The sequence below is a fragment of the Gymnodraco acuticeps genome, unplaced genomic scaffold (assembly GCF_902827175.1).
Source record: "Gymnodraco acuticeps unplaced genomic scaffold, fGymAcu1.1, whole genome shotgun sequence".
Classification (NCBI taxonomy): Eukaryota; Metazoa; Chordata; class Actinopteri; order Perciformes; family Bathydraconidae; genus Gymnodraco; species Gymnodraco acuticeps.
In genome coordinates, this window is record NW_022991187.1 from 673,809 (window position 1) to 696,665 (window position 22,857).

Genomic DNA, 22,857 nt, shown 5'->3' on the forward strand with positions numbered 1-22,857 from the left:
CAGACTCAACCTTTCAAACGTTTGTTGTAATGTTTCCATATGTGACTTGAATCTAACTATGTACGCTAAAATATAAAGATAAAGGTATCTGTTTAAGATCTGAATGTCAAAGTGAGGACTCTAGGTCTCATGTGGTGATAATGGCTCACACTGACACAGAAATACGTTGTTAAAACGATCTCTACAGTCTTTGCAAGGATGCAGTCCTTGTCTTTGCAAGGATGCAGTCCTGACCTCAAGCCTATTAAACATGCAAGACATCCCACAAATGTCACTGAACTGAAACTCTTCCTTAATGAGCAAATGTTCAAAATACTGCTCATTTCCGTAGCTCTGGTCGGCTACCATGGAAACGTTTGGTTGTGGTTATCGCTTAAGAGGAGGATTTGTCACGTCTTCACTGCAACATTTGCATACTTTTTCAAAAGCCAGGCTATTTTTATTCAGGACATAAAAAGGTATTGACTGTCTACCTGCAAACACATATTTAGATGTAATGTTAGATCAATGATCTGACTAATTATTGTGCCATTAAAGATTACATCAACTATGAGTGTGTTAAGGCATGTGGAGGGATGGTTCTTACAGCATCGATGCACAAATCCTACCTGGCCTAAAGTCTATTTATCAGGGATGAGTAAGTGCGATGCGGGCCGGATGATTCATTCCAACGGCATTTTGAGAGTCCGCTGTAATTTCCCTCTGCTGCTGCAGCACTGACATGAAGTGTTGTGTCTGTTTGTGATAACTAAATCAGTATGCCTAAGCCAGTGCAGTTTGACGCAGGAGGCAATTCATCTTAACTCTTAGATTTGTGGTTAATTAAAAATGTTCACATCCTTTGGAGAATCGGGTTGTTATCGCCACAGGAGGAGAATCAGTCCATCAGGAGCCCTCAGTTTCAGCTTGTATTTCACTGCGATCGATTTGAGTCTCTCTGGTTCTTACTGTAGTGGTGTTCTGGCTTTAGCTCGTATAATGTGGTCCTTTTAGAATGGATCAATGACATGTATGGCTTTCGCTGCTTGAATTGACACAGTAAAATGCTTTATAAAGGTTTGCAACTCAGAATGTGACATCTAAAATGTCATTTTCCTTTTAAAATGAATTCCTTCCCACAAGGCAACCATTCTTTGAAGCTATCTGGTTTTAATGAGCTTGTGCTTTCCGGCTGTGGGGAGCGTTTGGGTTCCTTGTTCTTAAATCGGTAATGAGGCTGTAACTTGTGCTCTTTGAACAGACTCTTTAGATACAAAGATCAGGGAAACCGAGGGCTTTCTTTTTTGCTTAACTGTGGGATTTGTAAAAGTACATATGTGATATTTTGGGTAACTTAATTTAACTTCAGAGAAAGTTCGTTTTTAAAACTAGTATTCTCTGATGGAGATGATACAGTGTCGGAGTCACCTACATTTAGAAATAAGGGTGTAGTTTCTAACAGGAAAATGGCGTAAAAATAAATAAGATGATTTTGTTTTTACCATTTAATCTAAATAAGTAATAATAATGTTAATAAGTATACTATATTCCGGTTAGTTTCGCGTGGGCTACTTGATATTTACCACATTCAGTCGTTTACAATTTGATATAAAATACAGCAATGCTTACAAATGCCTTCCAACTTGATTTTACTGACCTCAGTTTAAACCATAGTTTATACTAATACACTTTATTTATATAGAACAGTTTGTACTCAAAATATAGGAAGTGCTTAACATTTATATTATCCGAAAACAAGAAAATAACGGACTGTTAAAACAATTCAATCATATATCCCATGACAACCCAGTCTCACGGTATTTCGTGTTATAGTCACGACATTTAATCTATTGATTCGTGTTCACCAACACGATTTTCCCCTTTTTTTCGTGTCACACAGAACGATTTTAACAGCAATGTATTTCTATTGGTAGTATGTTTCGTGCCTGCAGCACGTCTTTTTGTCCGCTCGGGTCTTGGAAGACCGGAAGCGGTGTGGTTCATAAAAACATTTTCTTACTCAATATCAAGCCACGATTATTGTTTTTATTTTAAATTGTATAATGTCTGACTTTTTTGCCGTCCGCGAGGAAAATAAATGGGGCTCAGAGCCTCAGAATACTGAAATCTGTATTTTTTAAAATCTTTTTTTCCTTCTAATTTGTTATTCTTTTCTAATTAACACACTGTTATTTACTCACCAATAACACACAATTATCCTTAAAATAAAGTCACCGGAAACAGACGTAGGCGATACACACAAGTCCGACATTATACAATTTAAAATAAAAACAATAATCGTGGCTTGATATTGAGTAAAACATTTTTTTTATGAAACCCACAGCTTCCGGTCTTCCAAGACCCGAGCGGACAAAAAGACGTGGTGCAGGCACGAAACACACTACCAATAGAAATACATTGCTGTTAAAATCGTTCTGTGTGACACGAAAAAAAGGGGAAAATCGTGTTGGTGAACACGAATCAATAGATTAAATGTCGTGACTATAACACGAAATGCCGTGAGACTGGGTTGCCCATGCAGCCTGCTGTCAGTCAGTGTTTTCTCTTTTTGCATCGTTAACCGTAACCGTATTGAAGAAAATAAGTGATGAAGGTCAGGTATGAAATTAATTGAGGTGTCATGCTTCAGCACCCCCTCGAACAAGCCCCTGGACATTTAGTGGATGTTATTTATTTACAGTCCAACAATCTTTCCCTGTCAGCACTTCTCTCACCTCACTTACAGTCCACAGCAGAACGCCCTGTTACCTGTTTTGTGCTGTTATCAGATCTTTTTCAGAATCACTGCGACACAGATCCTACAGCAGAAGAGCTTCATGTGATACTGAAGCAGGCGGTGGACTCGGTACACTGTTGGCCTAATTCACACAGCTGAAGGGATCTTGACACGGTGGCAACCCTTAGATTTTCTTGAAACGAGGGCCCGGAGGTATTCATAGAATTACTGATACATAAAAATAGATTTCTTAATGTTGAGCTGCTGCCTTTCTTTCCCTAATCACAAATGTATCTAAGGCAGGGGTGTCCAAACTTTTTTCACCGAGGGCCACATACAGAAAAATATACGAAGGCCTGGGCCGCTCACTAGAGGTATATCGCCTCATTAGTTCAGTTATAAGTTAGCAAAATCAATCAAATGTAGGTAAATGATGCTTGTGTGTGTTAGCAGCTCATCCCTTCAAACAGAAGCTCAGATTGATTATAATAAGGGGAAATAGGAAGAGTGTATTTCAAGCTTGTTATGTAAATAAGTTATTAGGCTTTTTTCTTATCAACTAAGATAAGTTGGAAAATGTTTCCAACTTTAATTGACTGCATTTATTTGAAAGGTGGTCTTATTAACACATGAATACTACGGTGTCATATATTGTTACATTTATATCTAAGAAGTACAATATAAGAAAAGCACAAGTTTCATTTGTGGGCCATATTCCATTATACTTTTTGAATTTGCTGAGGGCCGATTCAAAATAGTCCGCGGCCCGCATTTGGCCCCCAGGCCGTAGTTTGGACACCCCTGACACTGATCTAAGGTGTAGTGAGTGTCCTCTCAAATTTTAAATCCACACATTATCGTTCAACACTACGCAGCCTATGTGTATTCTGGGCTACAGTTTCAACATAATTAAAACTAAGCAAAACATGCTAAATATTAAATTTCTAGAGGTAATTAAAACTAAAGCTAGGCACTTTGTTTATACATTATTAAAACACGCATAACAGAGATCACTACAATAAGGTCCTTTTGAGCTGATTGGGTGGTTAGACTTTCGTACAATCCGATGTCACTAATTGTTTTTGCTCTACCTAAAAAATGAGATTGAAATAATGTATTTACTAATAAACTGGAATTAGAGTTTATTACCAATTGCAGGCAGTTCACAATAACGAGATTAAGATATTAATATATCACGATTACATTACCATTAACATAATGAAAATACCACTCTTATAAATGACATACGACCAAGTTCTCCATTCTTAATGTCTGAAACAACAAGCTTAATAAATCATTTTGATATATTTTGTATCATTGCTTTCTATTAGCGTACAACTAAACTTGCAGAATTGACTGAAATAATAGCAGGAGGTGGTTGTACTGATCATCATGATGTGATTAAGCTAAGATTAGATTCAATATAGACCTACCTAGAGATGGTGTAATGTATGTGTTCACAGAAGCCCATACAGGATAGGGGAGTTAGTTCAGGTAGCTGAGGTGACCTTGACATACAGGACAGTGTGAGATGTACACTGTCAGTGATATTTGCTAATAACCTTCACCTGATTTGAAATGGGAGGGAGGGAGGGAGGGAGTGAGGTTTGTTATAACAGCTCAGGGCTAGCTACTGTATACTGCATGTGCTGTGACCTTTCTGCGGGAGGTCAGATTTGAAGTGATCAGCACCAGAAACAGAGTCTGACAGAGGAAGGGCAAATCAGTAAGAGAGGAAATGGACAATTTCTTGAAGGGATGTTCGGTTTGACCTTTTGCCCTTGGTTTAATAGCGAGATTTATATGTCAAAACTTCATCTGAAATCTTTTCATCCCTCGTGTCTCCTCCTACATAAGCTCCTTGTGGTGTTATTTTTGAAGCGACACTGCCTTCACTCATTACCATCTCTGCCGTTCGCTTTCCTGAAATAGTTGACTTTTCTGTCAGGCTATGGGAGAACAGACCGAGAGAGAGGGGGGGGTTACAGAGAGGAAGCAGTGCATTCTGGTCTACGTTTTGACTGCTGGCTGCTGAGTCCTATCTCCTCTCTGCTTCACTCTCTCTCCCTCCCTCCTTCCCTCTCCCAATCTGCACCGCACTGAGAGAAGCATGTGCAGGAGAACTGTAAATGTGCCGAGCTTTGTGAGTGTGTGTAGCGGCGGGTTTCCGGAAAAGCCACACGAGGGAGAGCCTGCCCTCTTTGCTGTGTGTACGTGTGTCAGTATGCATGTATGTGTGAGCACGCTGCGATGCTGAACAGGGAAAGTCGTTGCCTCTGCCCCCCCCCCTCGATGGGATGATGTAGTGTCCCGGGGTCGCCTCTCTCAGGAGCAGAGAGGGGGATGAAGGGCCGGAGCTGCTGGGAGTCGGGGACGGTCCGCTCCCTCTGCCATTCGGGCTGCCTGAGTAAAGTCAACCAGGGTCAGTACAGCTAATGCTATCAGACATTAGCACGGAGCTGTCACACTCCTCTCCATCTGTCCAATGACAAAAACCTTCCTCATCCTTCTTTCTCCTCCTCATCGTAGCTGTCATCCCTCCATCCATCCATCTCTCTCTCTCTTGCTGCTGTCATCTGTCACCATGGAGGCTCTCCTCTCTGCAGCCTCCCCTCACAATGCAGCGCCTCATGCTGTAATGAGAGCAGTGTCCTCTCTCCTGCACCCCCTAACTGCTTCCTTCCCTCTTTCCCTTCTTCCTCCTGCTCACACACATTTCCCATCTCTTCACTGCGCCTGCTCCACCAAAAATGTGCATATGGATGAGTTGGACCCTTTTAATGCCTACATGATGGGTTGGCAGCGTGAAACTGCGTAGGGCTGCAACCAAATATAAATTACACTTCTTGTATTATTATTTTCTTGATTAATAGAGTTGTTTGATCTTTAAAATATCAGAAAATGGGGATAAAATGCTGATACTAATTTCCCAAAGCCCAAGATAACGTCCTCAAAGGTTGATTTGTTGAACACTTAAAACACAATTCATAGATAATCTGTTTTCTGGATTAGAGAAGTAAAGAAACCAAACAGGGTATATGCAGGAATCCTGAAGTCAAATTTAATACCTTTTTAAAGACCTTTTTTAAGACCCTTTCCATACATTTTAAGACCTCATCGCAACTTCGAGTTCTAACCGGTTACATTGGCGACACACTTTACCTCACATTTACTATATTGATTGTAAGATAGCACAACTAAACAGAGTGCAGACAGACTACTGAAGCCTCCTCTCCACATGAACTTCAACCTCTCTGTGAAGGTCAGGTTTAATGCAGTATGCTGCTTTGTTGCTTCTGTACTCTGTGCTCTTTCATTCCAGTAGAACTCCTCAGAAACCATTAGAAACCAGTATTTGACCAATAAACAAAACAATTGACAAAACTTTGAACTATGAAATATATTAAACTTTGGTGAGCTTCAGCGGGGTAATGCCATATAGGAGCTCCCTCACAAATACCCAGGGGTTAAATTGGGCTGGGGCTGTCCGGGGCTAAGCCCGGCACATAGGACGATGCTCTGACGTCATCACCCTCACACATTTGTCATATGTTTACAAAAAACGATATATATGTTAAGACTTTTCTCGTTCTTTTCTCGTTCTTAATATAGACTATATTTAGGGTCGATACCTTACTTTAAAATATCGGATCTCTGTGACCGGATATAGTTTGGCTTAGACCCCGGCCCCACGAGGACGCATACAGTAAAACACATACGCAAACGCAAAAAAGTCTTCCGTTCACACGCATTCGATTAATTAACGTGTCCGTTCACACGAGACCGCTGGAAACGCTGTAGTACATATGCCAGGCCTAAAGGGTGTTTCATGTTGTCGTTACTGTGGACCTTCTTAATACCTTGGAAAATGCCGTTTAATACTTTTTAATACTTTTTAATAGCCTTAATTTTCGCTAAATTGATTTATCAACTTTTAATACTTTTTAAGACCCCGCGGACACCCTGCCAAAACAGGTTCAAATGTAAGAATCTAATATTAAAGAAGTTTGACTTTGGTAGATTATTCAAATAGTTGACAATTTATAATATGCGAGTAGTTTTATTTCTATCATTTTAAAGTGTAAGAAGCACATGCTATATTTCCAAGGGTCCTAAAGTGCAAACTTTACAACAAGACAAGTATAGTGTAAAGAATCCATCATTAGTTTGTGCTGTCCCATGCAATACTAGCCTGCATAATACATTGTCATAGAATGTTAATAGCAGTGGCGAGCCGTCAGGGCCCTCTAGGCCCTCTGTGAGGGCCTAAGATATTCAAAAAAATAATATTTGAAAACATTAAAAAAAAAACATTTAAATAAAAAATATTATTTTTTATATTTTTTTGTTGTTACATTTTTCATTAATTTTACCAAAATAACTTGATTTAATTGTATTTAAAAATAATATTTCCAAAGAAATAAATCCTTCCAATCTGCCTGTTCAGTTTCTGTTGGAATGTGAAGGGTTAAATGCCGTCAGCGGCCCGTCCACACAGCGGCGTGCGTTGACGCTTGGCGGTGGGCGTATCTGAAGCTTGGGGATTTTTTGCGACCAACAACCAATCACATGAATCTCCCGCCCCCGACATACAAAGCAATAGCAATGTTAAAACGAAGTAAACTGGATATAAAAACCCCAAACAGGCGAAAACCTACCAGTTTCATCCACTGTCTCTGCCACCTCCCTCCATGCCTCGCTCCTCCGGTTTGTATCCCGGTAGATGAACAGGGACTGATCATACAGCACCGGGTGATTCACTACCGCTATAATGAATTTTCCCTCCATTTTTTGGAATATGAGCAAATGACCTGCGTAGTCTCTCCCAGCATACACGCGGTTTGATTGGCTAGCGCTTGTACTGGCAGATTTGCATAAACGGGATTTCATTGGCTGACGCCTCCGTCGAGGCGTCAAAAGTTGAACATTGCTCAACTTTTGAAGCCAGCAACGCTCCACGTCGCTTCCCAAAATGCAGTTCGGCTAAAAGTGATGTCACCCCATTCAAAGTGAATGGGCAGAAGCGTTGGAAGCTTCAACGCACGCCGCTGTGTGGACGCGGGAGAGCTTGTTGGTTCCGGTTGGTCCCTCTCTACATTCACAGAGGGCCCGCTATAGTAGAGAGTAATGTCAAATGACAGTACAATTGACCAATCATATCATCCCTCTAAATGGGCGGGCTTTATTTTCGCGGACTTTATGACAGGTTCCGCCCGCTGTGAGGTCTATGCAAGTGGTGCAGTGACGCGTCCTAAAACCCGGAAGTAAGCTTCGCTCAGATTCCCTCGACAGAAAGCAACGGGATTTCTCCATAGGACTTTGGAAAATAGCTCGAAATAAGGTCTGTGGAAAACGAACCTGTTAGATAAATACACGTTGTGTTCAGCCGGATAATATCCACATGTCTATCCTACTTTTATTATTTTTGAATCATAAATCTAAACGATAGATTTATGATCGATAGATTTATGATTAGCATAAGTTCGTTCATGATGGCTCACTTCAGTGATAGTGATGACATCGTTGCGAAATTATTAACCGAGTAGTTACAATGATAAACTGGAGTGGCAAAGGATCAGCTGAATGACCCGCAAGTGCTTCATCCAAAAGGACAGGAGGATGGACTTTGTGTTTCAGTGATTTGATCATCAAAGGTAGGCCTAAGTCATTTTCAATGCGGGCCGCCGTGCCGACTTAATTCATTTGTAATTGCTACTTGGCTGTGGGTGCCCTGTCATGATAGGTGTTTATATAAATGGTGTTGTTTTGTGTGGTAGAGGGTCGCTGTCATTGATGCGTTTTTCACCCCGGACCACTGTTTTGCACCCCGGACCACTGTTTTGATATTCCGCTGAAGTCTACGTTGAGACGTAATATCTCTTCTTTTTTTTCGAGGGAAGGGGGGGTCAGAGGGCCTAGGTATAAAAGTCACGGCTCGCCACTGGTTAATAGTGAAACATTTTGCAAAGATATTACTGCTCATCACAGGTTAGTAGCATCAGTGTACTTTATGGTGTATGTACTTTAAATGAAAATGTACTTTTGGAGTACAACATGAAGATATGTGTTAGCTGTTACATTTCCCCTTCATTGCACATCTTATTCTGTCTTCCACCTCTCTCACGTCATCATTCCTTGTTCCTGCTCGTGGCAGAGTTGGACTGCGTTGAGTTGAACAGCTGTGCTCTTCAGCCCCAGGCTTTCTGGCTTTGTTTCTGTATGTTCACTGAGATGAGTCGGGCATAGGTAATATCCGCCATGTTGTTTTACGACTTTTCATAGTACACTTTTGCACACTCTCTGCAATATTAATGTTGTTGGGTGTGATTAGGTTACAGAACAAAACTGAGCTGCAACCAACACATCACAACTCTGAAATCGATTCAACAGTCTGAAACTCCTCAGGGACAAAATGCTATAGTACTCGCTGTTCTCTTATAGTGTCACGACATGCTGTGATAGCAAAGCAATGTCTTGGCTGATGGAAACATTCAAATGTGAACGTGTTTGGATAATGTGTTTAAACTTTAAACATCTTCGAAGACATCCATTTTGTGAGTTTCACATGTTGAGATCTGAAACACGGATAGAGAAAATATGTTACAAATGTGGATTTAAGATATTTTAATGCATCATTTGAGTAAGAGGACATCAAAAAGTAGTTCAATCAGCAGGATTTTAATTGTGTACATGATATGCGAATGAAACTACAGCCATAACACATGACGCGTCGCTCTTAGCCACTTTATTTCTGGCAAATTGGCTTTAAAAACGATGTGCATTGACATTTTTAAAACACTAGTTTTACCTTGGTCAACTCACTCATTATTTCCATGTCCATAAACAACTAATAACCTCGCTTTTAGTATGACTAACTAATAGAAGGATATACTGTACTAAAGAAACATAAATAATAACTGAGTATAAATATGTCCTTACCAAGCAAATACAAAATCGACCTCTGTTACTACCAATCAAAAATAAAGATTGTTTTTTAGCAGAGCACAGCTAAATGTATGTTACTGACGCAGAGCTTAGTAACAATGGTTGAGTGTTGGCTCAGGGCCAGTACAAACCCCTTTAGCTCAGTAAATTGGAGAACTCAATGTTCCAACTCGGCCACTGCTGAAAAAAGTTACAAATAAAACAGCTTGAATAATAAGAAGCTTTACAATGTCGCAGCTCCCCATGATATGCCAAACAATCACATTCAGACATGTCATTTCACTGTCACTGCCATGACAGCGGTGCTCCAGTTTTAGGAAGAATTGTGATTTCGAAAACAAAACCGAAGAGGGAAGCAGTACAAGAAAGCTGCCAGAGAACAGAAAAGTTTCTGAATTAACTCTTAGTGCTTACAAACCTGATGGCAATCTGACGAGCCTTCGAAACATTTTGTGACTTCTGTCTAATTAAATTATTAAATTAAAGTTTACATGCAGTTGTGAGATTCCTGTTGGTACATATCAACTATATCCTTGTAAAAATGATGAATAAACCTACAAAAAAACAGTTACTTTGATCCTGAGAAAGCATGTACAACTGCCCTTGTACCCTATTTTGTAGACCTAGTATGGCCATCCACTATTTGCATCCATCTTTTTATTGGATCAATAGTTCCTCTGCATGAGAAATATATATTTATGAAGTCTTTAAAGGTGGGGTAGGTAATTTTGGAGAAACCAGCTTGAGTGCACTAGAATTTGAAAATACACAGCCGAAAAAAATCTGCCACTTCCTTACAGAGCCCCTCCTCCAACACACACGAACGCGCACAGATGGAAGGCTGACAGGCAGGTAGGCCATCCAGTTATTTTAGCCGGGCCGGCTCAGATGATTGGTCATACTTTTTACAGTACTACGGCTTCCACAAATGACATTTTTTGTATTTATTGTCAAAGCATTTAATATATTCATTGCTATCGGGATGTTAAGAGCATTCCATGGAATATAACAAAAAGTGTTTCTGAAATAAATTACATACCCCACCTTTAATCGTTAATTGAGTCGGTTACAGTCAGTGGCATCTGTGGTCAGGCAAGGCAAGTCGGTGTGTGCTGCTGTAATGACTCATCTTTAGTGTGTTTGTGTAAGCTCTCTGGAGCCGCACCACCGTGTGAGATTCCTCAGCACTTTGATAATAAAGGGAGGGACGTCTGTGTTCCTGCTCTGAGAGTGAATGTGAAACCTTGGTCAATTTGTGTGCATCATAGACTGTATAAAGGTCCGCACAGATAGAAGAAGTTTTGCTTTTCTCCCTCCCTAGTTGCAAATAAGGTAAGAAGGGTCAAGTGCAGGGTCAGCCCCTGAACTCCAGTTATGCACATAGCTTAAGAGTACATTCGAGAGACGACTACTCTGTAAAGGCTCTTTTCTGGTTTGATAATAATAATAATATATTACATGGGATTTTTATAGCGCTTTTCCTAATGCTCAAAGACGCTTTACATATAATCAATTAAGTCATTTAAACTATAACAAGTATTTCATCAAAGTACACCTCATGAACAAACAAAGTGCAACATTACCTTCAAACAGCTTGACACTGCGTTTATTTATTTCTTCATTGCATCAAACTGGACTGTTTAAACAGTTTAAACTGGACAGTCCATCAAACTGGACCTTGATGTCTCATTATTTTTGCAACACTGGCACCGGGACATTTATCATGATGGATGCCTAACTTCCTGTGATCACAGGTTTCTAACCCATCGATCACGATCCTGCTGAATCGTTTTTACATAATAAAATGTTCAGAGAATCAGTGAGAGTAACTTAACAGTGAGTTTTTATCAAGTGTACATTTTTAAGATGTAGTTTTCATTACAGCGCTTAGTATGATTGAGGGATATTACATTACATTGCATTTAGCTGACGCTTTTATCCAAAGCGACTTACAATAAGTGTGTTCGACCAACAAAATACAAACTTGAAGAAAACAGAATCATATAAGTACATCAGGTTTCATAGAGCTAAAACATTTCAAGTGCTACTCAACTGGCTTTAGATAAGCCAGTCCTTTATTAGTATATAAGTGCTTTGTTAATAGTTCTATCGCTCGAAGTGGAGTCGAAAGAGATGAGTTTTCAGTCTGCGCCGGAAGGTGTGTAAGCTTTCTGCTGTCCTGATGTCAATGGGGAGCTCATTCCACCATTTTGGAGCCAGGATAGCAAACCCACGTGTTTTTGCTGATGGGAACTTGGGTCCCTTTCGCAGCGAGGGTGCAGCGAGTCGTTTGGCTGATGCAGAGCGGAGTGCACGTGCTGGGGTGTACGGTTTAACCATGTCCTGGATGTAGGAAGGGCCAGATCCATTCGCAGCATGGTATTGACCATTGTCTTGAAGTGGATTCTAGCAGTTACCGGAAGCCAGTGGAGGGAGCGGAGGAGCGGCGTGGTGTGGGAAAATTTAGGAAGGTTGAAGACCAGACGAGCCGCTGCATTCTGGATGAGCTGCAGAGGTCGGATGGCACATGCAGGTAGACCAGCCAGGAGGGAGTTGCAGTAGTCTAGGCGTGAGATGACGAGAGCCTGGACCAGAACCTGCGTCGCTTTCTGGGTCAGTTGGGGACGTATCCTCCTGATGTTGTAAAGCGTGTATCTGCAGCAACGGGTTGTAGCAGCTATGTTTGCAGTGAAGGACAGTTTGTTATCTAGGGTCACACCCAGATTCCTTGCAGTCTGAGTCGGGGAAACAACTGAGGTGCCGATGTTGATTGTCAGGTCAAGAGTGGGACAATCTTTTCCCGGAAGGAAAAGCAGTTCAGTCTTGTCAAGGTTGAGCTTGAGGTGATGAGCAGACATCCACTGAGAGATGTCAGCTAGACAAGCAGAGATGCGTGCGACGACCTGGGTCTCTGAGCGGGGAAAGGACAGAATCAATTGGGTGTCGTCAGCGTAGCAGTGGTATGAAAAACCATGCGGGCTAATGACTGATCCGAGCGAGTTTGTGTACAAGGAGAAGAGGAGGGGACCAAGAACAGAGCCCTGAGGGACCCCTGTAGTTAATTGACAAGGGTCGGACTCCGGATATGGATTAGAAATAGTTTTCGATGTAAATATGTTATACTTCAGTAACGGTAAGAGAAACAAAGCCTTCGTGAAATCAATTGAGAAACAGTCTATGCAGGAAAAATGCATACAGAATAATCTGTATTTGATAAAATGGCAAGTTACTGTAATTAAGTATTTCACCAGGTACGTTTCTTTAATTACATGAAGGATTCCAAATTCATTTTTGCCTAGGCAAGGCAAGTTTATTTATATAGCACCTTTCAGTAAGTGACAATTCAAAGTGCTTTACAAAATAAAATAAAAGACATTTAAGAATAAATACAGTAAAAACACATTATATAATGGCATTTAAAAGGCAAAGATAATAAGATAAACACAACTAGTGTAGTAAAGTAATGCTGTATTGCATGTATTATTCATTTCCTGTGAATCCCAAAAGCATGCCAGGTCTGTTTAAAAACATAAAAACGACTGATTACAGTACAATATATTGCATCGTTATTCATAAAAACATTGTAACTATAGATACATATTTAAAAGAAAAAGGATTTCAAGATAATGTTAAAGATTAAACCTTTAAGTGGACGATAAATCTGCATCCCAATGATTTGTTGGTGAGTGTTCATGAGCCACTACTTTGCAACATACAAGACGAATATTAAGGATGCCGATCCCCAATCTGCAATATCAGGAGACATGTCGCTCAAAAACATTCAAATTTCTTACTTGATTTTTAGATACCAGCCCTGTTTTACATGAACCAGGACAGCTGTCAGCAGACCCTCCTCTCTCGGCTTGACAGCATGTAATTGAAGAATGTATGTGTGTGAGCATGAATGCATGTACACATGAGTTTGAATTATTATTCACGTCACTGCTGATGACTTACAGATGATAAACACAGGCTTCACTTCTTGCTTTCATGGTCTCCATAGAGCACAACATCTTCTTTTATAACTGCAGTCCGTTCCTGGAAATCCGATCCCAGTGACCAGACGTGTGTAGATGAGCTCTTAGTATTCAGAGGGTGTACGGTAATGAATGACACCTTCAGACAGTAGGAGTTGGGAAGTAAGCAAGCACTAGCTGGGAATTCATCAAATCTATACAGCACACCAGAATATACATCTACAGTTTAGCAGTCAGCAGTCTGGTCGTTTTTCATTTTGTCTATCGTAGCACATTAGGAAATGTTACTGAATTAAAAGTCATTGCTTAGTTGCGGCAGTTTGCTGTTAATCTTTTCTTCTGCTGTTTCGATTGGACACTCTGGCAGAGCTGTACCGCAGAGCGCTGGGGACAGTGATGAGTTGCACTGCACAGTTTCTCATGTGCTTGTGGAGAGCTGCTTTAACCTGCCGTCTCCTCTGTTTGTCCCCTTGTGATGTATCTCGGGGGGGTGTGGAGCCAGTTAGCAATTACCGGCCGGGATTACACCCCCCTCCCCAGGGACACATCTTCGCTCTTCATCTACCTGGTTCCTTCTCCTGTTTCTGATAGACTTCTCATGTTTTCTCTTTCAATCATCTTCCTCTTTCTTTGCCGTCAGTCCTGAAATATATCTATTCCAACCACAGATACACACCGTCTCTGTGGTCTACAGATTGATCATCAAAGCTGGATCATTCAAATCAATATCTGATTTACGGCAGTGGCTCAGTCAGTGGGGGCTTGGACTGTGAGCCGTAGGGTCGCCGGTACAATTCCCCGACCAGACCTAAATATGGAGTGTGGACTGCTACTTGGAGAGGTCCCAGTTCACCTCCTGCCCTGCCGTGGTGCCCTTGAGCAGTGCACAGGACACCCCCCTTCCTCCCCCACTCCCATTGCTCCCCGGGCGCTGTACAATAGCTGCCCACTGCTCCTAGTACTAGACTCCTGGTACTAGGATGGGTTAAATGCACATTTCACTGTGTGTGTGCTGTGTGCTCTGCATGTGTGACCATTAAAGAGGGTTTCATCCCTCCCAATTCAATCAATCAATCAATCAATATATCAATCAATCAATTCTATCATAATTTTTTGAATACTGTGAACAATTAATTTTGAAATGGTAAAACGGACTGTACTTATATAGCGCTTTATCCAGTCTTTATGACCCCTCAAAGCGCTTTACATACTACATGTCATTCACCCATTCATATAGAGCAGTACCACTTGCTCTAGGACCTAACATTCACACACCGTTGGCCATGCCATCGGGAGCAACTCAGGGTTAAGTATCTTGCCCAAGGATACATCGACATGTTGGCTGCACGGGCTGGGATCGAACCCACAACCTTCTGGTTGAAAGACGACCGCACTCCCTCGCAGCCACAGTCGCCCTTTGAAGATAGATGTGATCCAAGCATGGGCTTCCGTGGCTTTGTTTTGGCTTTTGCGCCGTTGTGGTGAAATCTCATCGCTAAATGGTCTTTAGAGAATGTATTATTCAACAGAACAAAAACGACATCATCCAATACACTCATACATTTGAATTGACAGCTCTCTTAAGCAGTTTGAACAACAACTGAAGATTACAATCTCATATAAAGGTAGCTTTTGTGCAACTTTGTCACCTGCAAATTACAGGTAAATACAAATAGTTTGCAACAGAATATACGTATATGTTTTTCTCTATCATCCCACTGATGAATCCCTGTTATTTACATATATAGCAAGCATGCCGTGAATGCCAGCATGCTTCTAAGATGAAAAACTTCTAAATATTTCTGATTAAGCCTTTCAGTATGTTCAAATACCATCTTTAATTCAGAGGGGCAGGACATGTCTCCCATTTGCTCTGCTGCTCGACATGCACGTCTTTCTGTCACAGAGAGACATCCTGTCAGCCACTGAGCTGACAGGAAGTCCTCAGGGACGAGAGACGAGTGCTGACAGTGGGACAGAAGCAAGAACACAGCTCACCCAATTACGCTCTCCCACATTTATACTCCCGCTTCCACTTTCGCTCTCTTCTCTCTCGCTTGCTCTTTTGTTCTTCACTTTGAGATGCAAACTAAGGAAGGAGTGAAAGGAGAAGAACCTACAGCATGCACAAACTGAAGATTGATGGACGGACGATGGATGTGTTGAGCTGTTTCCTAGCTCGCCACAAACACAGATATTTGCTTAAAATATGCCATCACGTTCTGAGTAGGAACCAACTGGGAACAGACGTGCATGTGTGTCGTTGCAGGGTGTTCTCCGAGGTGCTGGACTGTGGGGGGGGGAGTAACCGCCCTTGAGGCATGACTGGTGTGGTAATGGGCTTCTGGCCTTACCTCGTGATGACGACTTTGCTACGGAGAGCCATCCATCCACATCTTCTGTTGGGGAGAAAGAGAACAGAAGTGTGAGCGGCCGAGCTATTGAGGCAGCATAGATAGTGTATTTATTGACCCAGGTTTATTGGAAAAAACACGTCTTCACTTTCTATTCCATGTGTCAGTGACATACAGTTGATAGATATTTAGCCTGAACGTTTTTTTAATCTCCAGACAGTAATCAAACTCGTCCGGTAGTGCTTGACATTTTATCGATCCTACATGGATCCGGCTCAATGAACATAAAGGACATTCCTGACACATTTTGTATGGCAAAAAGCCTTGTGTTGTTAAAGGCTCTCTGTACTCTAGAGCCAACGGCAAACATTTGTTTTTGCAGCTCACTGTTCTGTCATTGAGGCATGAGAATTGGGTTTACAGGCAATGTGCTGTAAGCAGAGTCTCTTCTCTGTTACACATGGCAGTTTATTTTTAAGTGGCATTGCTTAGAAAACTGAAATCATTGGCAGAATGAGGGTAATGAATACGAACAAGTGTTGCATATTCACTGGTATTTTAGTTTACTCTTAGACTTCCTAACTGTACATCATATTTGAGCAGATACAGCCATAGCATTAGCCACTTTCTTATCCTCACAATACCTCTAAAATGTCCAAACTGTATACTGCATATTATGCAAATATGACCACCCTACTCTGTCATTTCACAATCTCAAATGTGGAGATGATGCAGGGCCCAGGCGTTGGGCTTTCTGTAACTCAGTCAGTGCTTACCTTGCAAGGCTGGTGTCTTGGTTTTCCTTCAAAACTGAAATGAGTTTCCTGGTTATTGTTTTTTGAAGAAACTTGAAGGCAGGATGCATTATATCTTTGTATGCTCTTTTTAACTGAGGTCCTTGCAGGTGGCTCCTCTATAAAAACCCTTCCTTGGTCCATGAAGAATCCTCTCTAGCTTTTTGCAGAAGTTTTATGGGATTATTCATTTATAGAACATATACATGTACACAGGGGTTTTTTGTTCAATATGAAGGTTCATATTGGTTTATCTATAAAGCTGAAAAAGCATTTTGTCAGAAAGATGACTTTCAAAAACACAAAGGAGCTTAGGTAAGAGATGTATGTTGATTGAATGTATCATCTTCACTCGGAGAGAAGACCATCAATTCACGATGTTTAATGTCCTGTTTCAAGGATCAACAGCAGGAAATCTGGGAGTAGTAATATCCAGATTCCATAATTTACATTTTAAAGGGGGACAAAGGAAAGGACATTTTCTCAGCCTTGATTGGTATTAACTCCAGGTCTATTTCATAGCTTGATAATGTTTTGTACGGTATTTACAATGTATTTAATATGTCTAGCAGTATATGGCTTAACTCAAATCCAAGATACATCGGAGATCCTTGTGTCTTGTACCTCTTTGGAGATTAAAGTAAGCAGAGAGGTAGTTGCTGGTGTGACAGAAGCCTTTTCAGAGCGTCAAACAGACCCACTTTAACCAATCAAAACTAAATACAATTAGAAGTTGCAATAACTTCTCGTATTCAATGATTTTAAAGGAAACATTCAAACTAGATACAAATCTTCAGGAGAGACGGTAGCCACTTTTAGTATCTCAAGATGCAGGTTTTAGTGTCTGATTACCTTATAAACATTTCAATCAAATTACATTTTCTGATTTAATGTCCTTCGGTCAGTTTTTTCTTATTTTGTCTTTTGTATAACTTTGTTTAGACTCTGGGGCGTATGAATACATTTATCCAATCAAAAGTGATTTGGGACAGGTTTATTGTTGCCTCGTGGGACGATGTTTACATCAACTCGCCAACTCAATTATCTGTTTGAAGCTGCTCCGACCGGCCAAAGTCACACATTATTCATTTAAGGCTTATTTCATTATCCTCCCTGACTCTGTGAACTTCCTCGCCTCCTTCACTGTCTCCTTGCTTTCCTTTGCAGCGGACGTCTCTCCACACTTTGGTCAATGTTCGGACTTCACCACCACAGCTTGTTCCTCTTCCTTTCTCTGCAGTGCTTTTGATATTCAATGTGCTTTTATTCAAACTCCATTTCTGGATTTTAGATCAATAGGAGCTTTAGGGGTTTTCACGGTAGGCTGCTTGTTTAACCTTTGGCTGGACTGATGTGTGTCTCTGTGAAGGACTTTTCAACATGTTCTCAGTGTGTGCTTCCTCTTCGCGGATGAACTTTGGTTACCTTTAGGGAAAATGGATACCGAGGAATGTAAACATGGTGAGAGATGTTGTCTCCAGTCCTTTCTTTTCTCATCTGGTTTCTTCCTATCGTGCCTCGTGGTTGGATTACCTATGTTGTTATTTTTCTGTCTTTCTTAATCTATACACAACATCTTTGCACTTCTCTTTGTCCTGGGAGAGGCATCTCTCCTTTGTGCTCTCCCTGAGGTTTCTTCTATTTTTCCCAGCATTAATTGTGGTAATATATATCAATATATTCGGGGTTCTATGGAAATATTCTTGTGTACTATGAAGATCTAAGGACAGAGGGTGTTGTTTTATGAACACACTGTTAATACCCCGGAGAAATGTGTGATTTTTGGCTAGATAAATTACATTAATCGATTGATTGAATTTCCGTAACGATAAAATGGATTTGCATTGTACACTTTGAACCACAAAAAGTGTTCACACATTGTTGGCTCAGATTTTCAAAGGTACCTCCCCCATTGGTTACTAACTCACCATATTTTAATTGATTTATTTGTCAAATGAATTGATTCTGTATGCTGATTATATCGTGAAAGGTGTATTTCTATATTACATAGTAAATATAACATTGCCAATTTATTCCTTTTCATTCCCATGGAAAGTTTTCACCTTGAATATTCATATTCTGGACCAAACTATTGAACTGACTGATCATCGGGCTGTCGTTTTTGCCATGCCACTAGGAACAAAATGTTTTTTACTCTTTAAAATGTACATCAGTTCTGGCCTTAAAATGAAGTGTCGGTCATAGGCTCTTAAATTGATGCTGTCACGGTTGCCATGACTAGTGAGTCAAAAAATATCGCAGACAGGAACTTTTGCTGCATTGTATTTGACGAAAAAATCATTAAAATCCTTTTTAATTGGAGCATTTTCTGGATGTCTAAAAAGCACCAGCGCTTATTAATGATGAATCCACCGCGGAGACGTCTCAGTGCTGCGTGTTCCTCAGTAGAGCTTGACATTCGACTGGCCGAAGGTCCCGGTCAAATTTAAACCCGGTTGCTGTTACATAATGTAGTCCTGAGACTGCCAGGCGCTCAGCTTCCCCCCCCGAGGAGACCCATGTTTCACTGCCATGGTTTAAATAGGCTTGACAGCGCTGAAGTCTCCTCCTCTGCCTTGTTCTCTGGAGAAAGTGTTTCTGCAGTGCTGCCGAAAACTGTGACAGTTTCCCCTATCAGCGACATAACAGACCTTTTTGAAATTGACAAAGCGTACTCTTTAAGGTGTGTAGATGACAGCAGAACAGCGCTGTCTAGACATTAAAGGGCCTGCAGGGCGACGAGAGGGTGGAGAGACTCTATCTCTGCACTCAAATCTTTACAAACATGTTACCAGGGTCCTCCTTGTCCTCATTTTCAGTATTTTTCTCCTGCTCCTGTTATTTTTTGTTTTATAAAATGTATTTATTTAAACAGAAACACAAAAAACAGTTGCTTTAGGAAATATTCTTCTCTTTGAATATGGATTTGATTTGAGGTCTGACATTTTTTCTTGCATCACAGCAGCTCCATTCGCAACATCAACAAGGACGATACATTGAAACATACTTTTTATATCACATTGAAATAACTGAAGACAATATGTTCAAGACCTTTAACTAATATTTGACCTGGGATTCAACGCTTTACCAAATATTCAATTTTAAGTCTATAGCGAGTTATGTGACTAAGGTTTGTCAGGATATGGACATGTGTATTTGCTCTATGTATTTCAGCAGCTGTACAGTAAGAAATGCTCTCTAAGGCAAACCTTTTTTTACATAGTCCTTGTCAACCTCTTCTTTTATGATCGGTGTACTCACTAGTCCTAATAATCCTCTCTTGTTCAAGATGGTGTATATGTGACCTCTGACCTCTCCTCTCCAGATGACTCGGGGGAGGAGGAGCCCACATCCCAGTCGGACCGCAGCGAGCTCCAGGGCACCCTGAAGATCCTGGTCAGCAAGCTCGATGACCTCAGCACGTGTAATGACCTGATCGCCAAGCACGGGGCGGCCCTGCAGCGCTCGCTCAGTGAACTCGAGGGGCTGAAAGTGCCCGTGGAGGGGGGGGAGAAGATCAAAGCAGTCAACGAGCGAGCCACCCTCTTCCGCATCACTTCCAATGCTATGATCAATGTAAGTAGCCGGGACAGAGCAGTGTCCGAGTCCTGCACGCTTTGGCATGATCAGTGTGACAGGAACGCCAGCCATCTATAGTGCCCTGGTTAGCGCATGACGAGAGATGAGATGACTTTACAGTGTGACATTTTAAACGAGAGCAGCGAGGCATGGAGACCCCAGCCTTAAAAAAGCAGTTCTGGACTTTGCCAGATCCTGTCCTCTCCCTTCGCAGTAAGTGCTAAAAATACTATTTCTGACCACAGATACTAACTCTCTCCGTGGTTTACAGATTGTTTTTGCATGGCTGGATACTTGGAATAAATATCCGATGATCACAATGTTTCAATACGGATATATGTCAGATTTAAATGTGCAAAAACGAATTTATGACTTTGCACTCTTTGTCCAATTTGGCGTCACAATACTTTACAGGTGTGTAATTAAGATGAATAGGAACGTTTCACTTTAGCCCTGATCTGATTTAGATTTGCAGCTAGATTTTATCCCATTGATAAAAGGTCTTTTAAGTAATGTATAAGCACAGTATAATTCAACAGTACCTCAAACATCCTTCAATACACCCTAAAGGTCCATTTAAACTTACTTAAACACAAATATTTCTTAATGAGTGTCCACAAATTATAGTAATAAAAATAAGCTTGGAGAAAAGCTCAAAGTTTAAAACAGTTTTCTGCTGCTGTTCTGCAGGATAAGTGAAATACAATTGATTGAAGATATTTCAAAAGCACACTTACTCAGTACAAATCTACGCCTATCTATTACATTCAGAAATAAAGGCACCCGTCCAAAACACCTCTATAAATAATCCCTCTTCCAAAATAACATATTGCAGTTAAGTTGAACCATATCAGCTTCATTTCACACGTAACACCCACTACCAAATATGAAGTCTCTACTATATGAACAGCAGCATGTTCTCTACTGTTTCTGCTGCTGGTCCATTCTCCTCTCTGGGCTTCACACTTAGTTAGCAGTGGACGAGAGTTCAGGGAGAGTTGAGGTGCAAAGGATACTGGATATGATGGTGGGTGGGTGGAAGGGGGGACAGGAATAGCCCTTAAACCCCCCTCAAACCCTCCACCCCCCCCTGCCTGGTGAGGATAGTCAGAGGCTTCTGGACTACAGACAGACAGACAGACCTGCTCTGAAAACCAGACAATCGCACAAGGTTTGTCTTTCCTTCTGCTTCTCTCAATGGCTTTGCTGCTAGCGTTGTTTCTTCTTGTGGTAGTTGGTGTTTAATGAGGCTTTAACGCATACTCACTGTTAAATGTCTGGCTGTTCGGTCAGATTCAGTCATGGTTTGGATTCTGAATCAAGCATTAGGTTGGGATCAGGCAATAGCAAATGATAACTCTTCAATCTTGAAATTTGTTCTCAAACAGCTTGTTAGGAAACTTGAGATGGAAAAAAAGGAACATCTAAATTGTACTTTTTATGTGAAAGGTCTTTGCTAAAAAATAATGAGCTTCCTGTTTCTCTCTGTCACCCATTGTCTTTATTAATTGGCACAGGAAATTGAGACTCACTGGACAAGCAATACAAAAGACTCTTGGTTTGCCTAACTCATTAAAATGCCATCAGTATTGCAGAGAACACGCTTCTAATGAGAAAAAAGTGCTGCCCATACTCCCTGTAGCGATTCTTGGGCTTGTAAATGACTCCTCAAGCAGGAGGCAGTGCAGGGTAAGGGCTTTTGGATTTCTGCACCCATGTTTTTAGCAATTTTAGGCATTTTCTTGAAAGTAAGGGTTGTGGTTTCCCAAAGACATTGGGTTAGGAGGAGTGGTTGAGGGAAGAAAGAGGTCATAACGATAAGACACCCCTGCATGTTCTCTGTGATCTGACCCTCGTTCGAGGAGATGGTTGCTTTAGTTCATTTAGTGGTGATGTAACTCGCCATGTGTGACATTGAATCCAGGCTTTTGCCGTGTGTGTGTGTGCCTTTATCACACCTACCTATTACTCAAGTTCATTGTACTCTTGTCTACGTCACTCATTCAGAACTTCCCAATCTGACACTGAGATCTGTTGATGCCACCGTAAGCCCTTTTCCACGCACATTCTATTTTGGCCTTTGTCTTGTCTTCCCCCCCAACGGAAGTCACATGCAGTCTGTTTCAACCTGAGACTCAGCATTAATTCAAAAAGGAACTATCACACTTTCTACGTCAGTGTTGAGTTTCATATCGTGTTTAACTCTGAGGAAGTGGACCACAATGTCACGTGCACTTCTTACATTTAAACTGAGGCTCAGACAATTATGTTCATTCAGGACTGCTGGAGGTAAGGATGATTTTACTATCGGAAGTGGTGGGGTTTCAATTGATTGTTTGAGGAAAAGTTATGTTCTAATTTATCTAAAGCCACTGAAATGTAACTTTTGTAAAGAGTAGGTATGTTTATAATTTCAGTATTCTAAACCTATAATGAAATTACAACATTAAAATACATTAGACTTAATAAAATGATTAGTAACTTTCTCGCAA

General features: G+C 41.0%; 1 protein-coding gene across 5 annotated transcripts in view; it reads left to right on the forward strand.

Annotated features, from left to right (window-relative positions):
• Nucleotides 1-22,857, forward strand: part of si:ch211-106a19.1 (uncharacterized protein LOC561797 homolog) — a 51,461-nt gene that overhangs the window by 12,941 nt on the left and 15,663 nt on the right. For 3 of the 5 annotated variants that reach the window (XM_034238311.1, XM_034238312.1, XM_034238314.1), the window contains one exon: nucleotides 20,112-20,362. In XM_034238311.1, the coding sequence (XP_034094202.1) occupies nucleotides 20,112-20,362 (251 nt within the window). Of the gene's footprint in view, nucleotides 1-4,850; nucleotides 5,139-8,686; nucleotides 8,705-20,111; nucleotides 20,363-22,857 lie in introns of those variants that run through there. The other 2 variants (XM_034238313.1, XM_034238315.1) reach the window with 2 other exon arrangements.